This window comes from Brachionichthys hirsutus, chromosome 5 (assembly GCF_040956055.1).
Source record: "Brachionichthys hirsutus isolate HB-005 chromosome 5, CSIRO-AGI_Bhir_v1, whole genome shotgun sequence".
NCBI classification, from domain to species: domain Eukaryota; kingdom Metazoa; phylum Chordata; class Actinopteri; order Lophiiformes; family Brachionichthyidae; genus Brachionichthys; species Brachionichthys hirsutus.
The window spans coordinates 15,340,717-15,362,817 of record NC_090901.1 but is presented as its reverse complement, the minus strand read 5'-3'; the positions used below and the strand labels follow the sequence as shown (position 1 = coordinate 15,362,817).

At 50.2% G+C, this 22,101-nt stretch overlaps 1 protein-coding gene across 1 annotated transcript; it reads left to right on the top strand.

Moving 5' to 3' along the window:
• Window positions 1-652: 652 nt before the first annotated feature.
• ckap5 (cytoskeleton associated protein 5) lies at window positions 653-20,600 on the top strand. Its single transcript, XM_068739132.1, has 43 exons — window positions 653-760; window positions 1,703-1,896; window positions 2,221-2,427; window positions 3,261-3,432; window positions 3,532-3,664; window positions 3,737-3,837; window positions 4,046-4,159; window positions 4,272-4,376; window positions 4,726-4,815; window positions 5,950-6,114; window positions 6,255-6,383; window positions 6,473-6,631; window positions 6,725-6,814; window positions 7,622-7,732; window positions 8,153-8,245; window positions 8,616-8,801; window positions 8,886-8,980; window positions 9,066-9,249; window positions 9,414-9,583; window positions 9,686-9,860; window positions 10,057-10,170; window positions 10,235-10,363; window positions 10,449-10,643; window positions 10,719-10,845; window positions 10,968-11,050; window positions 11,266-11,376; window positions 12,530-12,652; window positions 13,186-13,335; window positions 13,422-13,625; window positions 13,711-13,846; window positions 13,919-14,112; window positions 14,232-14,404; window positions 15,910-16,083; window positions 16,167-16,287; window positions 16,420-16,599; window positions 16,694-16,881; window positions 17,439-17,514; window positions 17,608-17,796; window positions 18,744-18,881; window positions 19,288-19,371; window positions 19,449-19,608; window positions 19,681-19,802; window positions 19,900-20,600. The coding sequence occupies exons 1-43, from the start codon at window positions 704-706 to the stop codon at window positions 20,134-20,136; spliced, it is 6,138 nt and encodes a 2,045-aa protein (XP_068595233.1). The 5' UTR covers window positions 653-703; the 3' UTR covers window positions 20,137-20,600.
• Window positions 20,601-22,101: the final 1,501 nt, after the last annotated feature.

Below are 22,101 nucleotides of genomic sequence, written 5' to 3'. Positions count from 1 at the left end.
TTCTTTGATTAAAGTTTTATTTTTGTCACATTCTGAATGGAAAATTGAAACGAAGGTGGAATGCTTTTCTCCATGGTCATTTTATATGCTGTATGCATTAAGCTTACCAGACAATTCCTCTGCGATGGTATTTTAGTCTGGATGTGAGTTGCTACTTGGGGATAATGTAATCGTCGCAGTGCAGAGCGAGGGGTTCATAACGGTAGGCTGTTCACCGTTGCTAACTTTGTAGCCCTTTAAGTGAAGATTGGCTCCAGGCTGGCAGCACTTTTCCGAGATGTAGCTGGTGTCTGTCGATGTTTGCTGGACTGGATCAAGTTGAAAGGTGAACATACAGCCGCTCCCTGAACGTGCACTAGTCGGTCACATGCTCGGCCTTCAAGTGTGAGACGCAGCGACTGGACTTCAGACGCCGCAACAGAAGAGGGCTGCTTGCATTAGGGTTGGACAAGAGGCTGCTTAACCAATCTCTCTGCAGTAGCACTCGTATGGGACATGGGAGAGCGTGACACGTTCCTTATGGCAGCATTTACATTTTACTCTGTTGAGGTTGTTATTAATATGCTACACAGATGAGTTGTTTAGCTGTAAGACACAGTTGAGATGCATGAAATGTAATTCTATTTCATAATGTTGCTTTTCCAGTTGAAACCCTTTGGGGAAGCTCACCCCCCCCCCCCCCCCTGCCCCTCCAGTGGCCACCATGGGGGACGATAATGAGTGGATGAAACTTCCCACTGACCAGAAATGCGAACACAAGGTGACTGTCTTCAATCATTCTCTGCAGCTCATTCACCAAACATCTATTTCCTTTTGATTATCCACAAAATAATATCAGCCCAAACCAGAGTGAAGATGTTCTTAGAAGTCTTTGACGATTCATCTGACGAGGATTCGTGCACTACATGCGAGCTTAGTCAGGAGAGCTGACGCGTTTCTTCAAAGTCGCGCGGTTGCTAGGGGAGGGTTGTAAACGATTCCAGCAGGTATGCCATCTCATTTCATACATCCAGAGAGAGAATGGTGTTCACGAACAGATGTTGAAAAGGAAAGCTAACAGCAGGCCTGTTGAGCAGTACACCTCCTGTGTATTTCGCATGATTGTCACCGTAAATACGACTAACTATTGGAGGAAGTTCATCAAAACATTCAAGATGGCGACCACAAGCAACGTAGATTTGTGTGAAGCTTCAAAAGTACAAAAACAGAGATGTATACCAGAGTATGAGGAGTTCCAGTGGGTCCGTCAGTCTAAAGGAACCATCGTAGTAGTTTTCCTGTGTCTATTGCTTCAGGGAGGTCGTTGGCGGCCGTTCCGGACGAGGAGGCATTGGCGAACATTTATTCAGTATGGAATATGCTTTCCCCGTGTCCTCGCTATAAAGGGTAAACCGGTCTGTAACAGGCTTCAATCAATATCCTGCTTCTTTCATTTAAAGTGGCTGGAATGTCTTTTTATGAATAAACGAGGCCTTTATCTTTATTTGACCAGTTCCATTAACTGAGGGAACGTCGAGCTGTTGATCTATGCCAGTCATAACTGTGGGTGGCATCCGCTGGCCATAAACGGACCTCTATTCACCCACTGGAAGACAGAGCGTTTCCTGTTTGTTCACGTGGCTTTAGTTGGGCTTTTCTTTCTTTATAGGAGGAAGATTCAATTCCTCCTCTTCTCATTTCTTTTGTACTGCGTGCTTGTTAGGTGTGGAAAGCCCGTCTGAATGGTTACGAAGAAGCTCTGAAGCTGTTCCAGAGGATTGGAGATGAGAAGAGTCCCGAGTGGGGGAAGTACCTGGGACTCGTCAAGAAGTTTGCCACCGACTCCAACGCTGTGGCTCAGCTGAAGGGCCTGGAGGCGGCCTTGGCCTTCGTGGAGAACGCCCATCTAGCTGGAAAGTGAGACGGACAATGGACGCACCCTTCAGAATGAGGATAAAGACATTTGATTTGAAACGATCAGTCATTTAATTAGTGGTTTCCATGGAAACATTGTTTTGGATAACTCTGTTTCAGTATATTCTAAGGAGCCAATCTCCTTTTCAGCAGAGGTTTGTTTTTTTATAACTCCGCTGCTCTTTAATGACTAGATGCATTTCTAAAACTCAATTATGACGACTTGACCTCCACAAATAATGTGCAAGTAGTTTTTTGTGATGAATGAATCATTGAGTCATTTACTTGTGAAGCCAACCTTATCTGTGTGTGTCCCCTTCGCTCCAGGACAACAGGTGAGGTGGTGTCAGGTGTGGTTACCAAAGTATTCAACCAGCCAAAGGTCCGAGCGAAGGAGCTGGGATCAGACATCTGCCTCATGTTCATCGAGATAGAGAAGGCCGAGGTGGTTCAAGACGAGCTCCTCAAAGGGCTGGACAACAAGAACCCCAAGATAGTGGTGGCGTGCATCGAGACGCTCAGGAAGGCTCTCAGGTCAGTGCTGCCGGCTCGGGGGCCGGGCGCATGTGTATCAGCTGATGAACGACCCCCCCACAGCCCGAGGGTGGTGACATTAAGGGAGCTTTCACTTTAACAACTGAGCGAGGGCGACCGTTGTCTTCGCTAACGGTAACGTTAACAATAGTTGTACAGGACTGGGATGTCCAACAATTTTAGAAATAATAAAAAGTATTTTAAGAGTCTCCTGCCTTCAAAACATACACGTGCTCTCCAGCGTTTCAGACAGCTAACTGCTGATTGGCTGATTTACCCGTGCTCTGCGTGTAACCAATCAGACGGGGCTGTGGGCGGGACAATGCTGGACACAGAGCGGAGTGGCTGCGTCGGAGCCAAAATAATGCCGTGTCACATTGAGCTCATCGGCCGTCGTGTCGTATTAATAAAAAAGTGCGATGCCGATATAATCGGTCGATCCCTAATTATAATACCGACCTAAATGCTTGATCTTCTTAGACGCCTGCTATTCATGTGCAATATACGTATAATGCCAGCTCTCAACATCACTTCTAAATTATAAAATGTCCTTTAAGACTGAGTGTTTCATCCCAACATCGCAGTGACCCTGAGAGTTTGTGTTGTCTTTTATGGAGAGCTGAACACTTCACAATTGTGTGTAACTTTCTCACATTGTTGAAGGATATGCATGAATGACTATTTCTTGATTCTTATGTTGTTTGCATTCACCTTTTAGAACTTAAGTAGAACCTGGAACGACCCCAGTGGGTTGTTCGTGTGTCGCTGACTAAGGAGGCCGGTATTTTATCTGCTGTCAGTAACGCCATTTTCGCCCCTTGGTCGTCTTCTAGTGAGTTTGGGTCAAAGATCGTCACTCTGAAGCCCGTCGTGAAGGTTTTACCCAAGCTGTTTGAATCTCGAGAGAAGTCTGTGAGGGATGAAGCCAAACTTCTTGCTGTTGAGGTCTATAAATGGATCCGAGATGCTCTGAGGCCTCCGCTGCAGAACATCAACTCTGTGCAGGTGGGGCTCGCTCTGACCTCTGATCCGCACATCTAGCTGAGCTGTTTGTTGCTCAGCTTGTTAGAACCAACTCGATGGATACTTGTTGTATCCCTGCAGCTGAAGGAGCTGGAGGAGGAGTGGGTGAAGCTGCCGACGTCTCCTCCCAAACAGAGCCGGTTCCTGCGCTCGCAGCGGGATCTGAGGGCAAAGTTTGAGCAGCAACAGGCCCAGGGGGGAGACCGGTCTGACGGTAGATGTGACCACGCAGCCACAGCCGGCGCTTTGCACGCTGCACTGCCAACTTGTTCCGTTTGTCTTCTAGGGGAGGATGACGTGGAAACCGTGGCAGCAGTGGATCCATATGAGCTGCTGGAAGCCGTGGATGTTCTTTCCAAGATGCCCAAAGATTTCTACGAGAAAATAGTGAGACTATCAGACGTGCTACTTGATGAGACTCGGTGGCATTTGAGCACGAGATGGCCTCTTTCAAGCGATGCTGAACAGTCCCTTGATGGGTTGTGGCCATTTAAAGCCACCACTGGCCTCTTTTACTAACCGGCTTTCACTAACCACCTCTTCAACTGATCAGCAGACCACGGCATCTGATACCGAGTCAATTCTGTCTCTGCAGGAAGCGAAAAAGTGGCAGGAGAGGAAGGAAGCTCTGGAGGCTGTAGAAGCTCTGACAAAGAAGCCCAAACTCGAGAACGGGGACTACGGAGACTTGGTCAGAGCTCTGAAGAAGGTAACTTACTTTGCACAGTTCAGCGTTGGACACGGATTGTAGGGAATTCAACACCCCCCCCCCCTGAAAGGGCGTGCGGGGAGGTTCTGAGCCTACGCCTTTGATGTTCCAGGTCGTAGGGAAGGATGCTAACGTGATGCTAGTGACTGTGGCAGCTAAATGTCTGGCTGGCCTGGCCGCTGGGCTCAGGAAGAAGTTTGGGACGTACGCAGGACAAGTAAGGCCGTTGAGTCTCTTTGGTTAAACCTTTTTTTGTGGGCTTATTTTTGTGTACTTTAAAGCAGTTAACTCTGAATGTGTTTTTCTTTTAGTGTGGTGATCAGTAATATTTATATCCCAGCGATGCTGCCTTCATTAATGTGGGAATAAACGAATGTGATCACTTTCTTCTTGACTGAAGGTGTGAGCATCTGCATTAGGGGGGCGTGTCATGGAAAGGCTATTTAAACATAAATCGATTTGTGTTTAATTGGACTTTCCTCGAATGAACATTGGTTAAATGATGGAACTATTCCGACTTCAGAAGTGTTGAGATCCAACAGAATAGATTTCTTTAAATGTTGTAGGTTGTTCCAACAATCCTGGAGAAGTTCAAGGAGAAGAAGGTCCAGGTTGTCCAGGCCCTGCAGGAGGCTATTGATGCCATCTTCCTCACCGTAAGCGCCGTCTCAGGACTCCTTAGCCCTCTATCCACGGCCGTAGCGCTGACTTTGACCAGCAGGTGGTGCTCTTGCTGCATTTTTGGAAAAATCATATCTTGTAAAACATGCATTAAATTCTCTCACCATCTGGGGTCTGATGTGAACCATCATGCAAAATGTCTTCTGGATCTGCTCCAGAATGAGGTCAGGAACAATCTCACAACAATCTTACAATCTCACAACATGAGGTTAAACGTAAATGACGCACACGTTGGTGGATCCTGCAATCTCACCTTTATTACCTTTAGTGCACAACTCATGCAACCAAGTAAACTAAATATCGTTTAACGCAAGGACGAGGAATCTCACGGTCCCGTGGCGCGAGGTCTCGTCCCAGCCCTAATAAATGTGGGGCCGTTATTTTTGGTGTAAATCCCAATAACGGGGGGGCTGAGGTGCTTGGAGGAGGTCTGCGCTCTCCGAGGGCTTTCCTAGTCTTGAAAAATGCTTCTTCGCTTCAAATGTTGGCCCGACATGGCAGGAATCTACGAAGCTGCAGCAGACTACGATACCATATAATTAAATTGGGCGGAGTCTTGTATAACAAACCTAAACCCATAAAATTAAATACACTTGTCTCAAATTGTAAAGCACATTTACAGATTTATTGGTAAACTGCAATACAGCAAGTGTGTTTAGTATTTACCAAACTAGATCTGTCCAAAGTACTCAGAATTAAAGTACCGGTACACAGTTTAGTAGCAGTATTTAGTATTGTCTGAACTTCAACTCAACTCTCAACCGTTTATTTATGTATCTTTGGCTGGGTAAGCGTCGCCGACGTGTCTCTCCGTCTCTCGCTCTTCGTACTCGACTGGTTGAGTTTGAGATGCTGGAACAGTTTTGTCGTGTTCCCAGCCGTCGCCGTCACCGTTGCTCGCTCACTCCACAGCTGCTCTATGGAAGCCCACCCACTTCCGTATTACAGAGGCCCCTCCCCTTTCACATCAACTGTTTTAAATGATCATTGTCATCATTGGAAGCATGATGAGAATGCAGACCCTGTTTCAGGCGCTTTACTGGAGATGGACCAACCGCTAATGCGGATCTGAATTGTTCCTTGTTCCCTTTCTGCCTTTGATTTTGTAGACCACTCTCCAGAACCTATCGGAAGACGTTTTGGCAGTGATGGACAACAAGAACCCCTCCATTAAGCAGCAGGCGTCTCTCTTTCTGGCCCGCTCCTTCAGGCACTGCACACTGACCACGCTGCCAAAGAGCGTCCTCAAACCCTTCTGTGCTGCTCTGATCAGGGTAACCCCCCCCCCCCCCCCCTTTCTTCTTCAGGAATGCTGCACATGGTGTCCTCTCTTGGCCGTCCGCACACTCTGAAATGGTCTAATGACGTCTAGGTGAAGAGGTTTTAAAATGAGATCTGTCTTTGTACACATCAGCAAGTGAGCGACTCCGCCTCAGAGGTGCGTGATGCTGCCTTTGAAGCTCTGGGGACGGCCATGAAGGTGGTGGGGGAGAAGGCTGTGAACCCTTTTCTGGCTGACTTGGATAAACTGAAACTTGATAAAGTAAGATTAACGGAACGGGGATGGGGCGGTTTAAATCCTCTTGAGCGTCCGCCTGCAGTCCTTCGTTGGTTTTCCTTCTCTACCAACAGATAAAGGAGTGTGCTGATAAGGTGGAGGCTCCTGGAGGGAAGAAGGGAGGAGGAAGCTCTTCAGGTGGGGACAGGAAGGCTTCTAAACGTCCTCCTGCTGCAGAAGCGCCTCCTAAATCCTCCGCTCCCCCCCGAAGGACGCCATGTGCTTCAAGCAAGGTCTGCTCAGAATGACATGAGGCTGGACTAAACTCATTTGTCAGGCGTTTGCGATGACAACGGGCGCATCACGTGGGTTTTTGTCTCCTTCAGCCGTCTAAGAAAGGCAAGCCAGTGTCTGCAGCCGGTGGGAAACCCAAGAAGACCCAGGAGAGTAAGGAAGTCCCCGAGACCGAGCTGTCTGTAAGTCTGCGTGCATCGGAGCGCCGCTGCAGCCATCGTGGACTCTGAGGATGACGGTCTGAATGAATGAATGAATATGAGTATATTTATTAGATAGAATGTTAGAGTACAAGTACAGTCACACAGTATCTTAATGCCTGAATCTCCGACTGTACCAAAGCATCTGCTTTAGATTGAGATTCTGCCTTTATTGATTCACTCATGGCGAAGGATTACGGCGTTCTTCACACGCGTGTCCCTTTCATGTCCTGCGGTCGACTTGGTGGTCTCATGCGGCTGGTCCTCGCATGATTTCCGGTGATTCGGAGTTACGACGGGCTTTCCGAGATGTAAAAGTCTGTGTTTAGAAGGGAGAGTATTTCTTGGTCCCCCGTTCCAGGAAGGTCCCACTCGCGCTGTTCCTCTCGGACGTCGTCATGTCCAAACCTCTGTGCTGCGTGGTGAGGACACTCCTCCTCGTCTCTCACTCCGTGTCCAAATCAGCAGTCCAAACCGTTCCCGGTGAAATGTATATACAATTTATAAAACCCCTCCTAGCATACCCAACACTATCTACAGGATCAGGAAGTATTACATGTGCCGTATAAATGGCCTCTTCATATGCAAATCACTGTAGTGTTTATTTTATTTTGACCAAGCGAAATGTCGGACGAGGTGTCGGTTAACAGTTTCTCTTTAAACCACAGTCGTTGAGCGGCGTTCCCTGGAACGGAACGCTGTCGTTAAACGAGGACCAACTGGGATTGAAACGTTTCATGAGTTCTCCTGCCGTAATGTCTGATTACTCGCCGTGTGTGTGTGTGTCAGGTGGAGGTGTGTGAGGAGGTTGCAGCAGGTATTCTTCCCGCCTCCTGCCTACAGCAGCTGGATTCGGCCAATTGGAAGGAGAGACTGGCCAGTATGGAAGAGTTCCAGAGGGTACGCTTGATTTCCTCCTTCATGAATTCCTGAATTGTGTGTGTGTGTGTGTGTGTGTGTGTGTGTGTGTGTGTGTGTGTGTGCGCGTGTGTGTCTAGCCCCGGGTTTCCACATCACAGGACTCAAAGGACTGAATATCAATCAGGAGCTGGAGTTAGTCTCGTTAAAATGTCTCTTCTTTTGATAATGAAGCTTTTCTTCTTTTTAAAGAAGCGATCTGTTTCCAGCACGTTCCTGGACGGGATAATGTTTGGAACACTACGTGGATCCAAAGCGAGTGCAGAAAGTTGTTTACACAGTTTCATTGCTGATGCCTCGGTGTAAAGTCCTTAAACTCTGCAGGACGCCATCAGAACGCTTCAACCCTGTTTCTGCAGCCCTGAATGAGCTGCTGAGTCATGCTTTCCTTTCTGCCTCTAGGCTGTCGAGACCACGGACGCATCGGCGTTGCCCTGCCAGGCCTTGGTCAAGATGTTGGCCAAGAAACCAGGCTGGAAGGAGACCAACTTCCAGGTAGGTGGCTGGCTGGCATGGATGCAAAAGGGTTGCTGGCAAATCCTGTGATGCTACCTAGCCTAACCTCTCTCTCGCACACACGAGTTTAAAGCCACTTCTATTTCAATTTAAAGCCCTGCAGTTCCAGGAGTATCTTGTAGGAAAATGATTGTCTGGAATCTGCTGATGCTTCAGTGGCGATGCGCAGCATTACAGGTCCGGGTAGAAATGACCCTGCAACGGTCGGTCCATTCCGCTAACACGCGGCGCTGATGCTGAGACATCCAACGCGCCCAAATGTTTTTTCACGACGGCAGACCAGGCGTGCACGGAGCTCATCCTGAAGCGCACGCAAGCTAATGCTCTGCTCGCCTCTCTCCTTGTGCAGGTGATGCAACTGAAGCTGCACGTTGTGGCTTCTATAGCGAAGAGGGGACGCTTTTCAAAGACCTCGGCCTCTGTGGTTCTGGACGGCCTGGTGGATAAAGTCGGAGACGTTAAATGTGGAGGAAATGCCAAAGAGGCCATGATGGCCATTGGAGAGGCCTGCTCGCTGCCATGGACTGCAGAACAGGTTCCTAATCCGCCTGCCGTCGGACGACGATTCAGCGAGCGGTGGACACGCCGTAACTGTCCCGTCCGATTTGTCCTCTTGTAGGTGGTGTCTATTGCATTTGCACAGAAGAACCCTAAAAACCAGGCAGAGACGCTCAACTGGTTGGCTAACGCTATGAAGGAGTTCGGCTTCGCTGGGTAGCTAACAGCCAATGCGTTGATCTTAATTCATCACCGACTTGTCCGCGTGTAAGTAATCCTGCTCTTTAATCCCTGTCTCAAGCATCAATGTGAAAGGTTTCATCAACAACGTGAAGACGGCTCTGGGGGCGACCAACCCCGCTGTCCGGACCGCTGCCATCGCCCTGCTGGGCGTCATGTTCCTCTACATGGGGGCGCCGCTCCGGATGTTCTTCGAGGACGAGAAGCCCGCTCTCCTCTCGCAGATCGATGCCGAGTTTGAGAAGGTTAGACGGGAGTTGTTGTGTTTAATACCCCTGAAATCATTTAAATTAAATGGAGAAATATGGTTATTTAGTTTCCCGGTTAAACTTTAGAAGAAAAGAGTGAAATGAACAGACTTGCTGCTGAAGGAATACTGCACTGTACAAAAATGGGCTGTTTTGCACAGATTCAGGGTCAGTCTCCAACGGCCCCCACCCGCTTCACCAAAAAGACCGTCTCTGAGGAGGAGGGGGATGGAGAAGAGCACGAAGAGGAAGGAGGAGGAGGGGGAGGAGGGGGAGGAGGAGGAGGAGGAGGACAAGACATCATGGATCTACTGCCCAGAATGGATATCAGGTAACCAGACGGCTCTGAAAAGTGTCAAGTTTAACAGACCAAACAAACAAAACCAAGAATTGGATCAGTGAAAGGCGTCTCCCCGTATTTCTCTCCTTTAAGTGACAAGATCACATCTGAGCTGGTGTCTAAAATCGAGGATAAGAACTGGAAGATCAGGAAGGAGGGTCTGGATGAGGCTGCCGCCATCGTTTCTGAGGCTAAGTTCGTCACAGCCAGTGTGGGAGAGCTTCCTCTGGCCCTGAAAGGACGACTCGGCGATTCCAACAAGATCCTGGTTAGAATACAGACGAGTCATTCATTCATTCATTCATTCATTCATTCATTCATTCATCGTATGTATCGATCAAGATTCATTCCATCTGGTTTAATGCAAGTTTGAACTAAAGCTGTTTCTAGAAGGAGCTTCGGATTAACCGGGACCAGTAAGTTCAAGTGTTTAAAGTTCAAAGGAGCGTTTGTTCTTTGCCCAGGTCCAGCAGACCCTGGCCATTCTGCAGCAGCTAGCTGCAGCCATGGGACCTGGACTTAAGCAGCATGTTAAAGTACTGGGGATCCCCGTCATCACTGTACTGGGAGACGGCAAGGTACTGGCAGAAATGCATGAGAAGTAGCCGACACTGACCTGATGGACGTGCGTCTGTTCTGCAGCCTAATATAAGGACGGCTGCCATGGCGACGCTGCAGGCCTGGGTGGCGCAGACGGGCATGAAGGAGTGGCTGGAAGGAGAGGACCTGTCCGAGGAGCTGAAGAGGGAGAACCCCTTCCTGCGACAGGAGGTACACGGACGCATGCTCTGTAGCTGCAGATGTTCCTGCAGATGTTCCTGAGTGCTGATTGGACACGAACGCTCCTCATTTCTAGCTGCTCGGCTGGTTGTCCGAGAGGCTGCCCACCCTCAGGGCGGTACCCGGCGACCTGATGCTGTGTGTCCCTCAGCTCTACGCCTGCCTGGAGGACAGGAACGGAGACGTGAGGAAGAAGGCCCAGGATGCCCTGCCTGCCTTCATGATGCACCTGGGCTACGATAAGATGAACAAGGCTGCTGGAAAGCTCAAAGTACTGGAGCAGCGCGTTATTCCCTCTCGCTCCTTCGTTCCGATAAGTAATGTCTCGGTTCTTGTCTCGCTGCAGCCTGCTTCCAGGGATCAGGTGGTAGCCGCGCTAGAAAAGGCGAGGGCGGTCATGCCGGATAAACCCGCCGCTCCTGCCAAAGCTGGAGGCGTGAAGGGTCCGGCCGAGCCGAGCAAGACTGCGTCGGGTTCGTGTGACTCTAGAAACCGTCTCTTTGCTCCGTTTGTGAGCAGGGGGGGGTCAGAGGTGTGTGTGTGTTTTCTCATGTCTGCTCACTGCTTCATATTCACTCCCGTGTCTGTCCTGCAGCCTCCAGGACGCAACAGGCTTCTGATGATCTGGAAAGTAAACCTGAAGCGAAGAAGGTTCGAGGCGCCGGCGGGACTAAGAAGGTGCGTCTGTCCGGCTCGGCGCCGGCTGCTTGTCCAGTCGAAGCGGGCTCAGAATCAGAACCGGCCTGAAGCAGTCATTTTAGTCATAAAGGACAGACGAGTTGGGTTTCCGTCCCTGGGTGGACACGCTGTCTGCCGTCGGTCCTCCTCGTGTTTGTCTCAGAGTCTTCCGTTGGCATTTCATTGACCGTGATGTGGTTTTTGTACCCACCCAGCCTCCCTCCCCTCCCGAGGAACCTGCCACTCCCCTTCCCTCCAAGGACAAGGACAGTAATGCTCTTAAAAAGCCCCCCAGCAAAGGGAAAGCTGCTGCTGGCAGTCAACAGGTAGATTTGTGGCAGGGTCCTCGTGATTGAACTCGGTGGGCTTGCTGGCAGATTTTAATCCCTTTAGAGCTTCTCTCTGCCCCCACCCGGTCTTGGCTGAGCCCCCCCCCCCCCTCTAATCACTAACACTGCCACGGAATGTTCAACTCATGAGCTGAAACGCGGTCGGAGGATCTGATTGAAGATATTAGCTTTTGCTTACCGAAGAAATCCACATCTGTGTGTAGGGCTGGGTATCACTTGAAATACTACCGTTTTATTACTTTACTTTGTTTGACAGCAACGACACCTGGATGGGCTGCATTCCAGAGCCTTTGTTCTGCGCCTGACTATGAAGCAGGAATTGTTTGGACAGAAGTGTGATTGATTACGGAAGCAGATCGGTGACTCTGCGAGCGCCCGGTGCCGGCCGGTAGCCGCACGCGTAACGTCTGAGTTCATGCAGTTAGTTCAGCCCCAGATTGATGGGAGGCCAGCGTCCGTCCGCCCGTCTGTCTGTCCAAAAGATCTGGTTGACATTTTTAGGAAATGTTTGGCATGGTACCAGGAACAGTTTGAGTCCACCACTCACTATCTCTCCACCGAATTCCATCCGGATCGGATCCAGAATGGAGTCGGGAAATAATATTTAATTTTAACATTCAAGAATCAGTAAAAAATACTCTGGTTCACTTCGACCTTTCATGGATGGTGTATAAAGACACCAAGAACCATCTAGAACCTTCTGGTGCTGATCCAGATCACCATGGTGACGGTGTAGATCCAGATAGGAGGGGGGCGAGCTGCTTGGGGGAGGTCTCAGAACCAGACTTGTCCTGAATGATTTATTCTGATTCCTCATCAACGTGTGTCGGTCGGGTCGTCGGCTGACACACGTTGGGCGTGTCGCTGCAGCATGGATACTAAAAACAAGGAGCAGAACATCAATTAGTGCCATCATTGACAGAAATGTGGTGAGACCCGGAGAGCTCTCACCCAGCCTTGCATGCATGCATGCTCACAGAACGGGGGGGGGGGGCGCCACTGCATGACTGCGTGCGTTTACCTTCACTGAGTCCTCGTAGAGTAACCTCCTTTTGTCTCGTCTCCTGAAAACACAGAGTAGAGGAAACGTGATTCCAGGTTCACCGGCTGATGTTGCCTCCTTTTTCAGGGCGCCGCTGGTAAGAAGCCTGCGACCAAAGCTCTGAAGGATGAGGAGGATCGGTCGGGCCCGATCTTCATCCTCACCCCCAGTGCCAAAGAGCAGAGGATCAAAGAGGAGAAGCAGCTGAAGGTAGGAAATGCTGTGAAGCTGACGACCAGATTTCAGGAAACTTGAGAACTTTGAATGGACACACATTGTCGGCGCCTCGGTATCCGCCCGGTGTCGATGGGGAGACGAAGCGTCTGCCTACATTGAGTTTAATTCCTACAACCCAATACGACCTCATGAATGTCGTCTCAATACTCCAAGTGTTTGGCTCTGGATTCTGGCGTCCGGACTGAGGTGAGATCTGTTCTCGGATCAGATCCCACCAGATTAGGCTGAGAGGAGCTGGGCGGCGGTCCAGCGTTCCAGCCCTTGATTCTATCGTTGACTGAATCTCCCGCCCGGTTACTGATGCTGCCCTTCTCTCGGGCCCATTGTCTTTCAGGTTCCTGCTTTGTCTTTGTCTCTCTCCTGTAGAGCGTGACTATCATCAGTCGTTGAACTGCGTCCGTCTCCGTTTGGTGTTTTTAACACTGAACCCGCTGAATGTATTTGTGGCTTCTTTGACTCCCGGTGCTGATCCGGCTCCACTGACGGCTCGGCTCTTGCTTCGGTAGGTTTTGAAGTGGAATTTCATCACTCCTCGGGACGAGTACGTGGAGCAGTTGAAAGCTCAGATGTCCACCTGCTTCGCCAAGTGGCTCCAGGATGAGCTCTTCCATTTTGACTTCCAGAGACACGTCAAGGCCATAGGTGTCATGATTGAGGTAGCGGCCGAGCTCAGTTCTTTGACAGTTCCTGGTATTGGGAATGCGCTGGTTTTCAGGTCTCTGTGCTGGTGTGCGTTGGACAGAGGTTGGAGAGTGAGGCTGAAGCCACCATTGGCTGTCTGGACCTGATCCTGAAATGGTTCACGCTGCGCTTCTTTGACACCAACACCACGGTCCTGATGAAGGTGCTGGAGTATCTGAAGATGCTGTTTGCCATGTTGAACAGGGGGAACTATCACCTGACTGAGTACGAGGCCACCTCTTTTGTCCCTTACCTCATACTCAAGGTGGGCACCCATTGACAAATGAGACAAGACGCCGGTCTTCTTTCGGTTTTATCGAATTGACAGTGTCTTCGCCCGTCTCCCGCAGGTTGGAGAGTCTAAGGATGTGGTACGCAAAGATGTCCGGGCTATACTGACCATGCTTTGTAAGGTTTACCCAGCATCCAAGGTCTTCCCTTTCCTTATGGATGGAGCAAAGTCCAAGAACTCCAAGCAGAGAGCTGGTGGGTTGCAATGCCTGAAGGGACGCTCTGACCGGCTTCAGCGGGGTGATGCAACGGTCCTTCTGTCCCCAGAATGCCTGGAGGAGCTCGGCTGTTTGATAGGAAGCTACGGGATGAACGTGTGCCAGCCGACTCCAGCCAAGTCTCTGAAGGACATAGCTGTGCACATAGGAGACAGGGACACGTCTGTCCGCAACGCAGCTCTGAACACGGTGGTGGCGGTCTACAACGTCTGTGGGGAGCAAGTTTACAAACTCATAGGAAATGTGAGCTCGACACCGGATCAAGCATTCGTACCGTTACCGGCGTCGAGCGGGTGTCGTAGGACTCGAGCCCAGAACGGACTCTGGACAGCGTTGCATTATTCTGTTCTTATCCTTTCCAGTTGTCAGAGAAGGACATGAGCATGCTGGAGGAGCGAATCAAGCGCTCCGCCAAGAAGACTCCGGCAGCGCCTCCCAAGCAGAGTGTTGCAGAGAGGTCTCAAAGAGAACCCCCAACGAACCCCAACGCCACCTTCCTCCGCAAGCCGGCGCAGGAAGACCCCAACAAGCTGAAGTAGGTCGGACCGAACCCGCGTTCCCTTCAACCTGATTTTCACTGCACGTTCCCTGGAATTCAGCCACTGAGCAGAGACGAAATGCATCGTTCGTTGAATCTTTTCTTAAGCTCAAACGGAATTTGAGCGTGTTGTCAAATTGAAATGGTTTTAATTGTTTTAAGTACCGGTATTGACCTTTTCGAAGGTCATGGAAGCTAAAAAATAATGGACTATTGCTATCTAGAATCTATTCTAACTTATTTTGTGGCTCAATACGGTAAGTTGAAAGACGTAAACATCACGACTGTCAGTGAGGCAGAACTACATGAGCTCCTCCAGCTCTGCTGAAGCGCTTCTGGACCGGGAATGTCCAGTTTCCCGGCCACAAAGATTAGATTAGATCAGAGTGGCACGCTCGGCCATCTAGCGCCACCATCAGGAAGTTACTCGTGTCTCTGAGCGCTCGCATGTCGAGGTATTACCTTAAACTAGGACTCCAGAACAGGAAGGAGCGTTTCTGTAGCAGCTGGTGCACGTTGAGCTGTTCAGAGAGAGGACACGGTAAATGACTGGAGGCAGAACAAAGTAAACGCATCGATCTGTCCGTCCGTCCGTCCGTCCGCGGTTCCTCGAACGCCTCCTCAGTGTTGGACCTGGGACTCCTCTGTTTTCTGGGCCGCTGAGCCTTCCTGCTGTCTGATTTGTCCCATAAAACGTTGGCATGGTTTCTCGACTGGTAACTAATCCGCCCCTCTCTTCTTGTCTCCTCCCGGCTCGTTGCATGTCGAGCTGCTTTCACAGATGAGGATGCTGTGAAATCAACCTTAGTGTCCATGTCTCTGGCTGCCTCTTAACCCTTTCTCTTTCTTCCTGTGTGATTTCCTCCTGTCTCTGCTCTGCCTGCCTCCTGTTCTGGAGCAGAATAATGTATCGCACGTATAGGATGTGAGTACCTCCTCCTCCTAAATGTCACAGTAAGACCTCCGCTCTGAATGTCAGGCTCCCCATTCGTGTGTCTGACGGGAACCGTTTGCAGTGACGTTTTGAGTCGTCGTTCGCTGCTTCAGTTTGGGTTTCTCCTCTTCCTCTGTCACACGACGGGAAAACTAATGCTCAACATGTTGGGTCGGTCCTAAAAACGCTTCGGTCCCCCCCCCCCCCCCATCTAGTCCACGTGATCCTAGCTTCGATCCACACCCCCCCCGCCTGTTCCACTCAATCCTAGCTTTGGCTGAAGGGCCTGCTAACATGGTCCAAAACACTAACCTTGCTCCGCAGCATGGAAGAGGAGAGCCATGTCTTTGCACTAGTGGTGAACAGGGCGAGGACCTCGATACACCGTGGTCACGTCTGCCGGAGGGTCCAGCTCTGACTGGATGTGCGTCATTGGGTGCCGGGTTCAATTAAAGTCTGGGCTTTGGGTTTTCTCCGGAGACTCTGGTGAACCTGAAGGAACATTAGCTGGTGTAGAAGCAGTGCACGTCTTTGGCTTTACTCAGCCGCCATCTTGTCCTCCGTTCAGCCAAGCCAGGCAGAGCGCTCAACTCGGCGACTCCTCCCACCCGCCCATCCCCAAGGAGTTCCAGCTCGACCTGGACATGATTGAGATGGACCAGAGCAGGGTGTACGAGCTCCCGGACCTGGTTCAGCACAAGCTGGACGAGCTGCTGGAGCCCATCGTGATCCCTGAACCAAAGTAACCGCAACAAGCCGGCTGAAGGTCCATCGTTCGTGATCGGGAGTGGACGATTACATTTTGCCTTTGTCCCTTGTCCAAAGGATGCGTTCTGTCTCGCCACACTTTGAAGACCTGCACAACAACACGGCCTCCACCATCAACTTCGTCATCTCTCAGGTGGTCAGCGGTGACATCAACACCAGCATACAGGCGCTGGCACAGGTACGACGCACACACACACACACACACACACACACACACACACACACCGGCAGAGACCTTGTCGTCCTCTCCACAGAAAAGGCTTGGATTGGCTTTTCTTAGCATTGTGGTGACGACTAACCCCCCCCCCAGATTGACGAGGTGCTACGGCAGGAGGACAAAGCAGAAGTGATGTCTGGACACATTGATCAGTTCCTCATCGCCACCTTCATGCAGCTGAGGCTCATCTTCAGCACGCACGTGGCCGACGACAGGCTGGAGAAGAGGAGCGTCATCAAGCTGTGCAGCTGCATCATAGGGAGCATGTTGTCTGTAGGTCAGGGGGGCTGCTCAGGCAGTCTTTGGGGTGTGTTGTGGACCTGCTTAGAACCCGCGGTGGTTCTCTGCTCTCGTCCTCTCCTGCTAGTTGTTCTCCATGGAGTCCCTGTCCAGAGAGGCGTCGACGGGGGTGCTGAAGGACCTGATGCACGGGCTGATCACGCTGATGCTGGACCCCCGGGTGGAGGCCATGGAGGATTCTGAGCAGGTCACCAGAGCCGTCAACCTGCTGGTGATCAGTGTTCTGGAGAACTCTGACCAGACCAACGTGTTCAGGTCAGCGTAAACTCAAAGAGCTCGGGACCCAAGCAGGCAACCTCTTGGTGCTGACTGGAGCCGTCGCTTCGTTCGACCCAGAGATCCCAGCCGGGTCGGGGAGGGAGAGATCCCGGCCGGGTCGGCGAGGGAGAGATCCCATCCCATCCGGGTCGGGGAGGGAGAGATCCTATCCCGGCCGGGTCGGGGAGGGAGAGATCCCGGCCGGGTCGGGGAGGGAGAGATCCCATCCGGGTCGGGGAGGGAGAGATCCCATCCCATCCGGGTCGGGGAGGGAGAGATCCGCTCTGGTGTCCCTTAAGGTGCAGGAACATACTTACTGTCAGAAATGAAGTGGCCAATCAGCAGCTGAACAGACACGTGACCTAAAATGATTGTCTTCATCCAAGTGGTCTGGATTTGAGGGGAGCTCAAAGCAGTTCCCTGATGGATCCCACTAACAGAGACCACGTCAGTCAAACGGCTGTAGAACAGCGAGTCCCTCGGGTCCGATTAGCTTGTTGATGCTTGGACTGGGCTGGTTCTGAGTCTGACCTCTCCGTCCGGCCTGTTTTCAGCGCCGTGCTGGTTCTGCTTCAGGACACGTTGGTCACAACGGCTGGTCCCGCCACCTTCTCCAAGCTGGTCATGAAGGTAAGGCACGTCCCCGTCCCCGTCCCACACGGCTGTCCCTGCTGTCCTTTGGACGCCTGCTACTCACGTCCTGCTGCCTGTTGTGCCTTTCAGTGTTTGTGGAGGATGATCCGTTTCCTCCCGCAGACCATCAACAAAATCAACCTCGATAGGATCCTGCTGGAGGTTCACAACTTCATGAAGGTTTTCCCCAAAGAGAAGCTGAAGCAGCTGAAGAGCGACATGCCGCACAGCACCCTGAAGACGTTGTTGCACACACTGTGCAACCTCATGGGTGCCAAGGTAAGGCGTAGCGTGCAGCGCGCAGCGGGTAGCCTGCAGCGGGTAGCCTGCAGCGGGTAACGTACGGAGGGTAGTGGGTAGCGTGCAGCGGGCAGCCTGCAGCGGGTAGCCTGCAGCGGGCAGCCTGCAGCGGGTAGCGTACGGAGGGTAGTGGGTAGCGTGCAGCGGGTAGCCTGCAGCGGGTAGCCTGCAGCGGGTAGCGTGCAGCGGGTAGCCTGCAGCGGGTAGCCTGCAGCGGGTAGCCTGCAGCGGGTAGCGTGCAGCGGGTAACGCACGGAGGGTAGTGGGTAGCGTGCAGCGGGTAGCCTGCAGCGGGTAACGCGCAGCGGGTAACGCGCAGCGCGCAGCGCGCAGCGTGCAGCGCGCAGCGTGTAACCTGCAGCGGGTAGCGTGCAGCGGGTAACGCGCAGCGGGTAACGCGCAGCGGGTAGTGGGTAGCGTGCAGCGCGCAGCGGGTAACGCGCAGCGCGCAGCGTGCAGCGCGCAGCGTGTAACCTGCAGCGGGTAGCGTGCAGCGCGCAGCGGGTAACGCGCAGCGCGCAGCGTGCAGCGCGCAGCGTGTAACCTGCAGCGGGTAGCGTGCAGCGGGTAGCGCGCAGCGGGTAACGCGCAGCGGGTAGTGGGTAGCGTGCAGCGCGCAGCGGGTAACGCGCAGCGCGCAGCGTGCAGCGCGCAGCGTGTAACCTGCAGCGGGTAACGCGCAGCGCGCAGCGTGCAGCGCGCAGCGTGTAACCTGCAGCGGGTAGCGTGCAGCGGGTAGCGTGCAGCGGGTAGCGCGCAGCGGGTAACGCGCAGCGGGTAGTGGGTAGCCTGCAGCGGGTAGCCTGCAGCGGGTAGCGCGCAGCGGGTAACGCGCAGCGGGCAACGCGCAGCGGGTAGCGCGCAGCGGGCCGTCTGCTCGCCGCTGCTCTGGTGCCTGCCTCTTACTCTGTCGTGCTGATGAACAGATCCTGGATCACCTCTCGATGATCGAGGATCGGAACGAGTCCGAGCTGGAAGCCTACCTGAGGCGCGTGGTCAAACACTCCCGAAACCGGTCGGAGCTCAAGAGCAACTGTGGGAACGAGAAGAGCGGTCTGCACACGGTGAGCAGCCCCACGCCGCCGACTGTCGCGGGTTGAAATCCCAACGCCCGGAGGCGTTGCTACTAGGAACGCCGTCTCACCGTAAATCAGGTCCTGTGTTTCAGGAAGACACGCCTCCACTGCAGACGCTAAGCGTCGCTGTGTTTGTGGATCAAGAACCCCCGTGAGCCGTGGGGGGTTCGGAGTTTAAGGTCATCGGGTTCCTTTTCACGATGAGCCGATTGTTCTGTCTGCAGATTATCTGCCAGATTACGCGTCCTAATCTCACCCAACTTCACACATTCAACCTGATTTGCAGGATTTTCTTTACATTTTGAGACGGTCCCAGAGTTCTCTGCACGGTCGCCGACGCGTGAACGAACCGACTCCGTTTTCCCGTTGACGGTCGTGGACTGTTTTGTTGCAGGAGGATCGGATGTCGAAGGCCAAGGTCAGCGACGTTCTGTGTGAGATCTTCAAGAAGATCGGCTCCAAGGAGAACACGAAGGAGGTCGGCTCGACGTTCCCGCGTTCCTGCGTACGATAAAGGAGCCGTTGCTAACGCCGTGCGCCCGATGTCCTCGGCAGGGTTTGACGGAGTTGTACGAGTACAAACAGAAGTACTCGGACACGGACCTCGAGCCCTTCCTCAAGAACACGTCCCACTTCTTCCAGAACTACGTGGAGCAGGGCCTTCGTCTCATTGAGTCCGAGAGGCAGAGGAGGGCGTGCCTCGCCTCCTCACCCGGTACGGCTGCGGTCTGTTGCTGCTCCTCGTCCGGAGGCGTGTGCTTTGTAACGCTGGCGTGTGCTTCTGCAGCGGCCCCCCAGCGCGCCGTCGACTCCGGCCTGAGCGGGAACCAGGAAGAGCTGAACCCCGCCGTTTACCACGAGAGACTCAAGATCCTCAGGCAGAGACAAGGCCTGGAGAACACCTCCCGGGTCAGTCCGCTCGCATGCCCGGAGCAGTTAGCGGCCGGTCCAATGTGTGCTAACCCTCCCGTGTCTCGCCCTCCAGCAGGGAGTCGGGGGGAGCGAGGAGGACCCCCAGCAGCGAGCCCCCGTCTCCTCCAAGCCGGCCGTGGCCTCCTCCACCGACATGCTGCACAGCAAGCTGTCGCAGCTCAAAGAGTCCCGAGAGCTGCACCACCAGGAGCCCCGCCCCCACCCCCACTCGCCGCCGCAGGGTCACGCCCACGCCCGCTCGACCTCGCAGGCGTCCAACCTGGACGACCTGAAGAAGCGTCTGGAGCGAATAAAGAGCAACCGGAAGTAGCTGCAGGGCTAGCGGTTAGCGGTTAGCAGCTTTTGTTTTTCACGTTCCGCTAATAGTGCAAATCCGGCTTCCGTTAGTGTTTGATCCACTTTAGATATTTTAGTTTCACTAATCTGAACACAAAACGAGACGAAGTGCGTTCTGATCGGTTCTCTATTCTCCCAGCCGCGGTTAGAGAGGAGCGCTCAGGACGCTGTAAATACTGGATGTACCTGAACGCCTCCCTCGGTTGTCTGTAGGCTTTAAGTGCATGAAGTCTGTGATCGTTTTCAGTTTCCTCCTGTAAATAAATTTTACATTAATAAAAGCATTGTTTTAATGGCGTCCGGCTTCTTTCTGATGAAGATGATGATGATGAATGTTAACATGTGAACGGTGTTTCTGTGTTCTGTCTCGCTTCACTGCTCTCTGGCTCGAGTTTATTACCATCTTCCACGATGGATTCTAAATAAAGTCCTTTTGGTTTTGTCCCTTTGTGTGTTTTGTCTTTCGGGGGTCGGTGGGGAGCCCCCACCTGGGAGCCCCTCCTGCATGTCCTGTCTTTTGACTTCCAAACAGACGATTAAATAAGTTGGAACATTAAAAACATTTCATTTCAAAATGCACATTGAAACCCATTTTTGCTCTCAGCCTATAGTCCCCAAACGCCTCCCTTCTCTGTTGGGGGGGCCCCCAAACTCTTCCCTTCTCTGATGGGGGGGGTCCCCAAACTTCTCCATTCTCTGGTGGGCCGGGGTCAGTTTGTACAGGAACAGTGTGACGATGGGAGGGGGGCCTAAACATTTATTGTTTTCCAGACAGCCGCCAAATAAGAGGGAAAAAGTCAGGAAATAAATAACACTATTAATAAAATGAATAACACTATTAATATAAATAATAACACTATTAATAATATAAATAATAGCACTGTTAATGATATAAATAATAGCACTATTAATGATATAAATAACTATTAATAAAATAAATAACGATTAATAAAATAAATGCCACTTAATAATATAAATAATAACACGTAATATGTAAATAACACTATTAATCAAATAAATAACACTATTAATAATATAAATAATAACACGTAATATGTAAATAATAACACTATTAATTAGAAAAATAATAACACTATAATATAAATAACACTAATATAAATATCACTATTAATAATATAAATAACACTATCAATAAAATAAATAATACAACTATTAATAAAATAAATAACACTATTAATAATATAAATAATAACACTATCAATAAAATAAATAATACAACTATTAATAAAATAAATAACACTATTGATGATATAAATAATCACACAATTAATAAAATAAATGATAACACTATTAATAAAATAAATAACACTATTAATAATATAAATAATAAAACTACTAATAAAATAAATAACACTATTAATAAAATAAATGATGACACTATTAAAAATATAAATAATTAAACGATTAATAAAATAAATAAAAACACTATTAATTAAATAAATGATACCACTATTAATAATATAAATAATACAACTATTAATAATATAAATAATACCACTTAATAATATAAATAACAATATAAATAAAATAAATAATACAACTATTAATAAAATCAATGATAACACTATTAATAATATAAATAATAACACTATTAATAAAATGAATGATAACATTATTAATAATATAAATAATAAAACTATTAATAAAATAAATAACAACGCTATTAATAATATAAATAATAACACTATTAATAAAATAAATGATTACACTATAAATAATAAAACTTAATGATATAAATAATACTATTAATAAAATAAATAAACGATTAATAAAATAAATAATAACACCCATTAATAAATAAATAACACTATTAATTATATAAATAGTAACACTATTAATTATGTGAATAATAACACTATTAATAATATTCATAATAACACTATTAATAAAATAAATAACACTATTAATTATATAAATA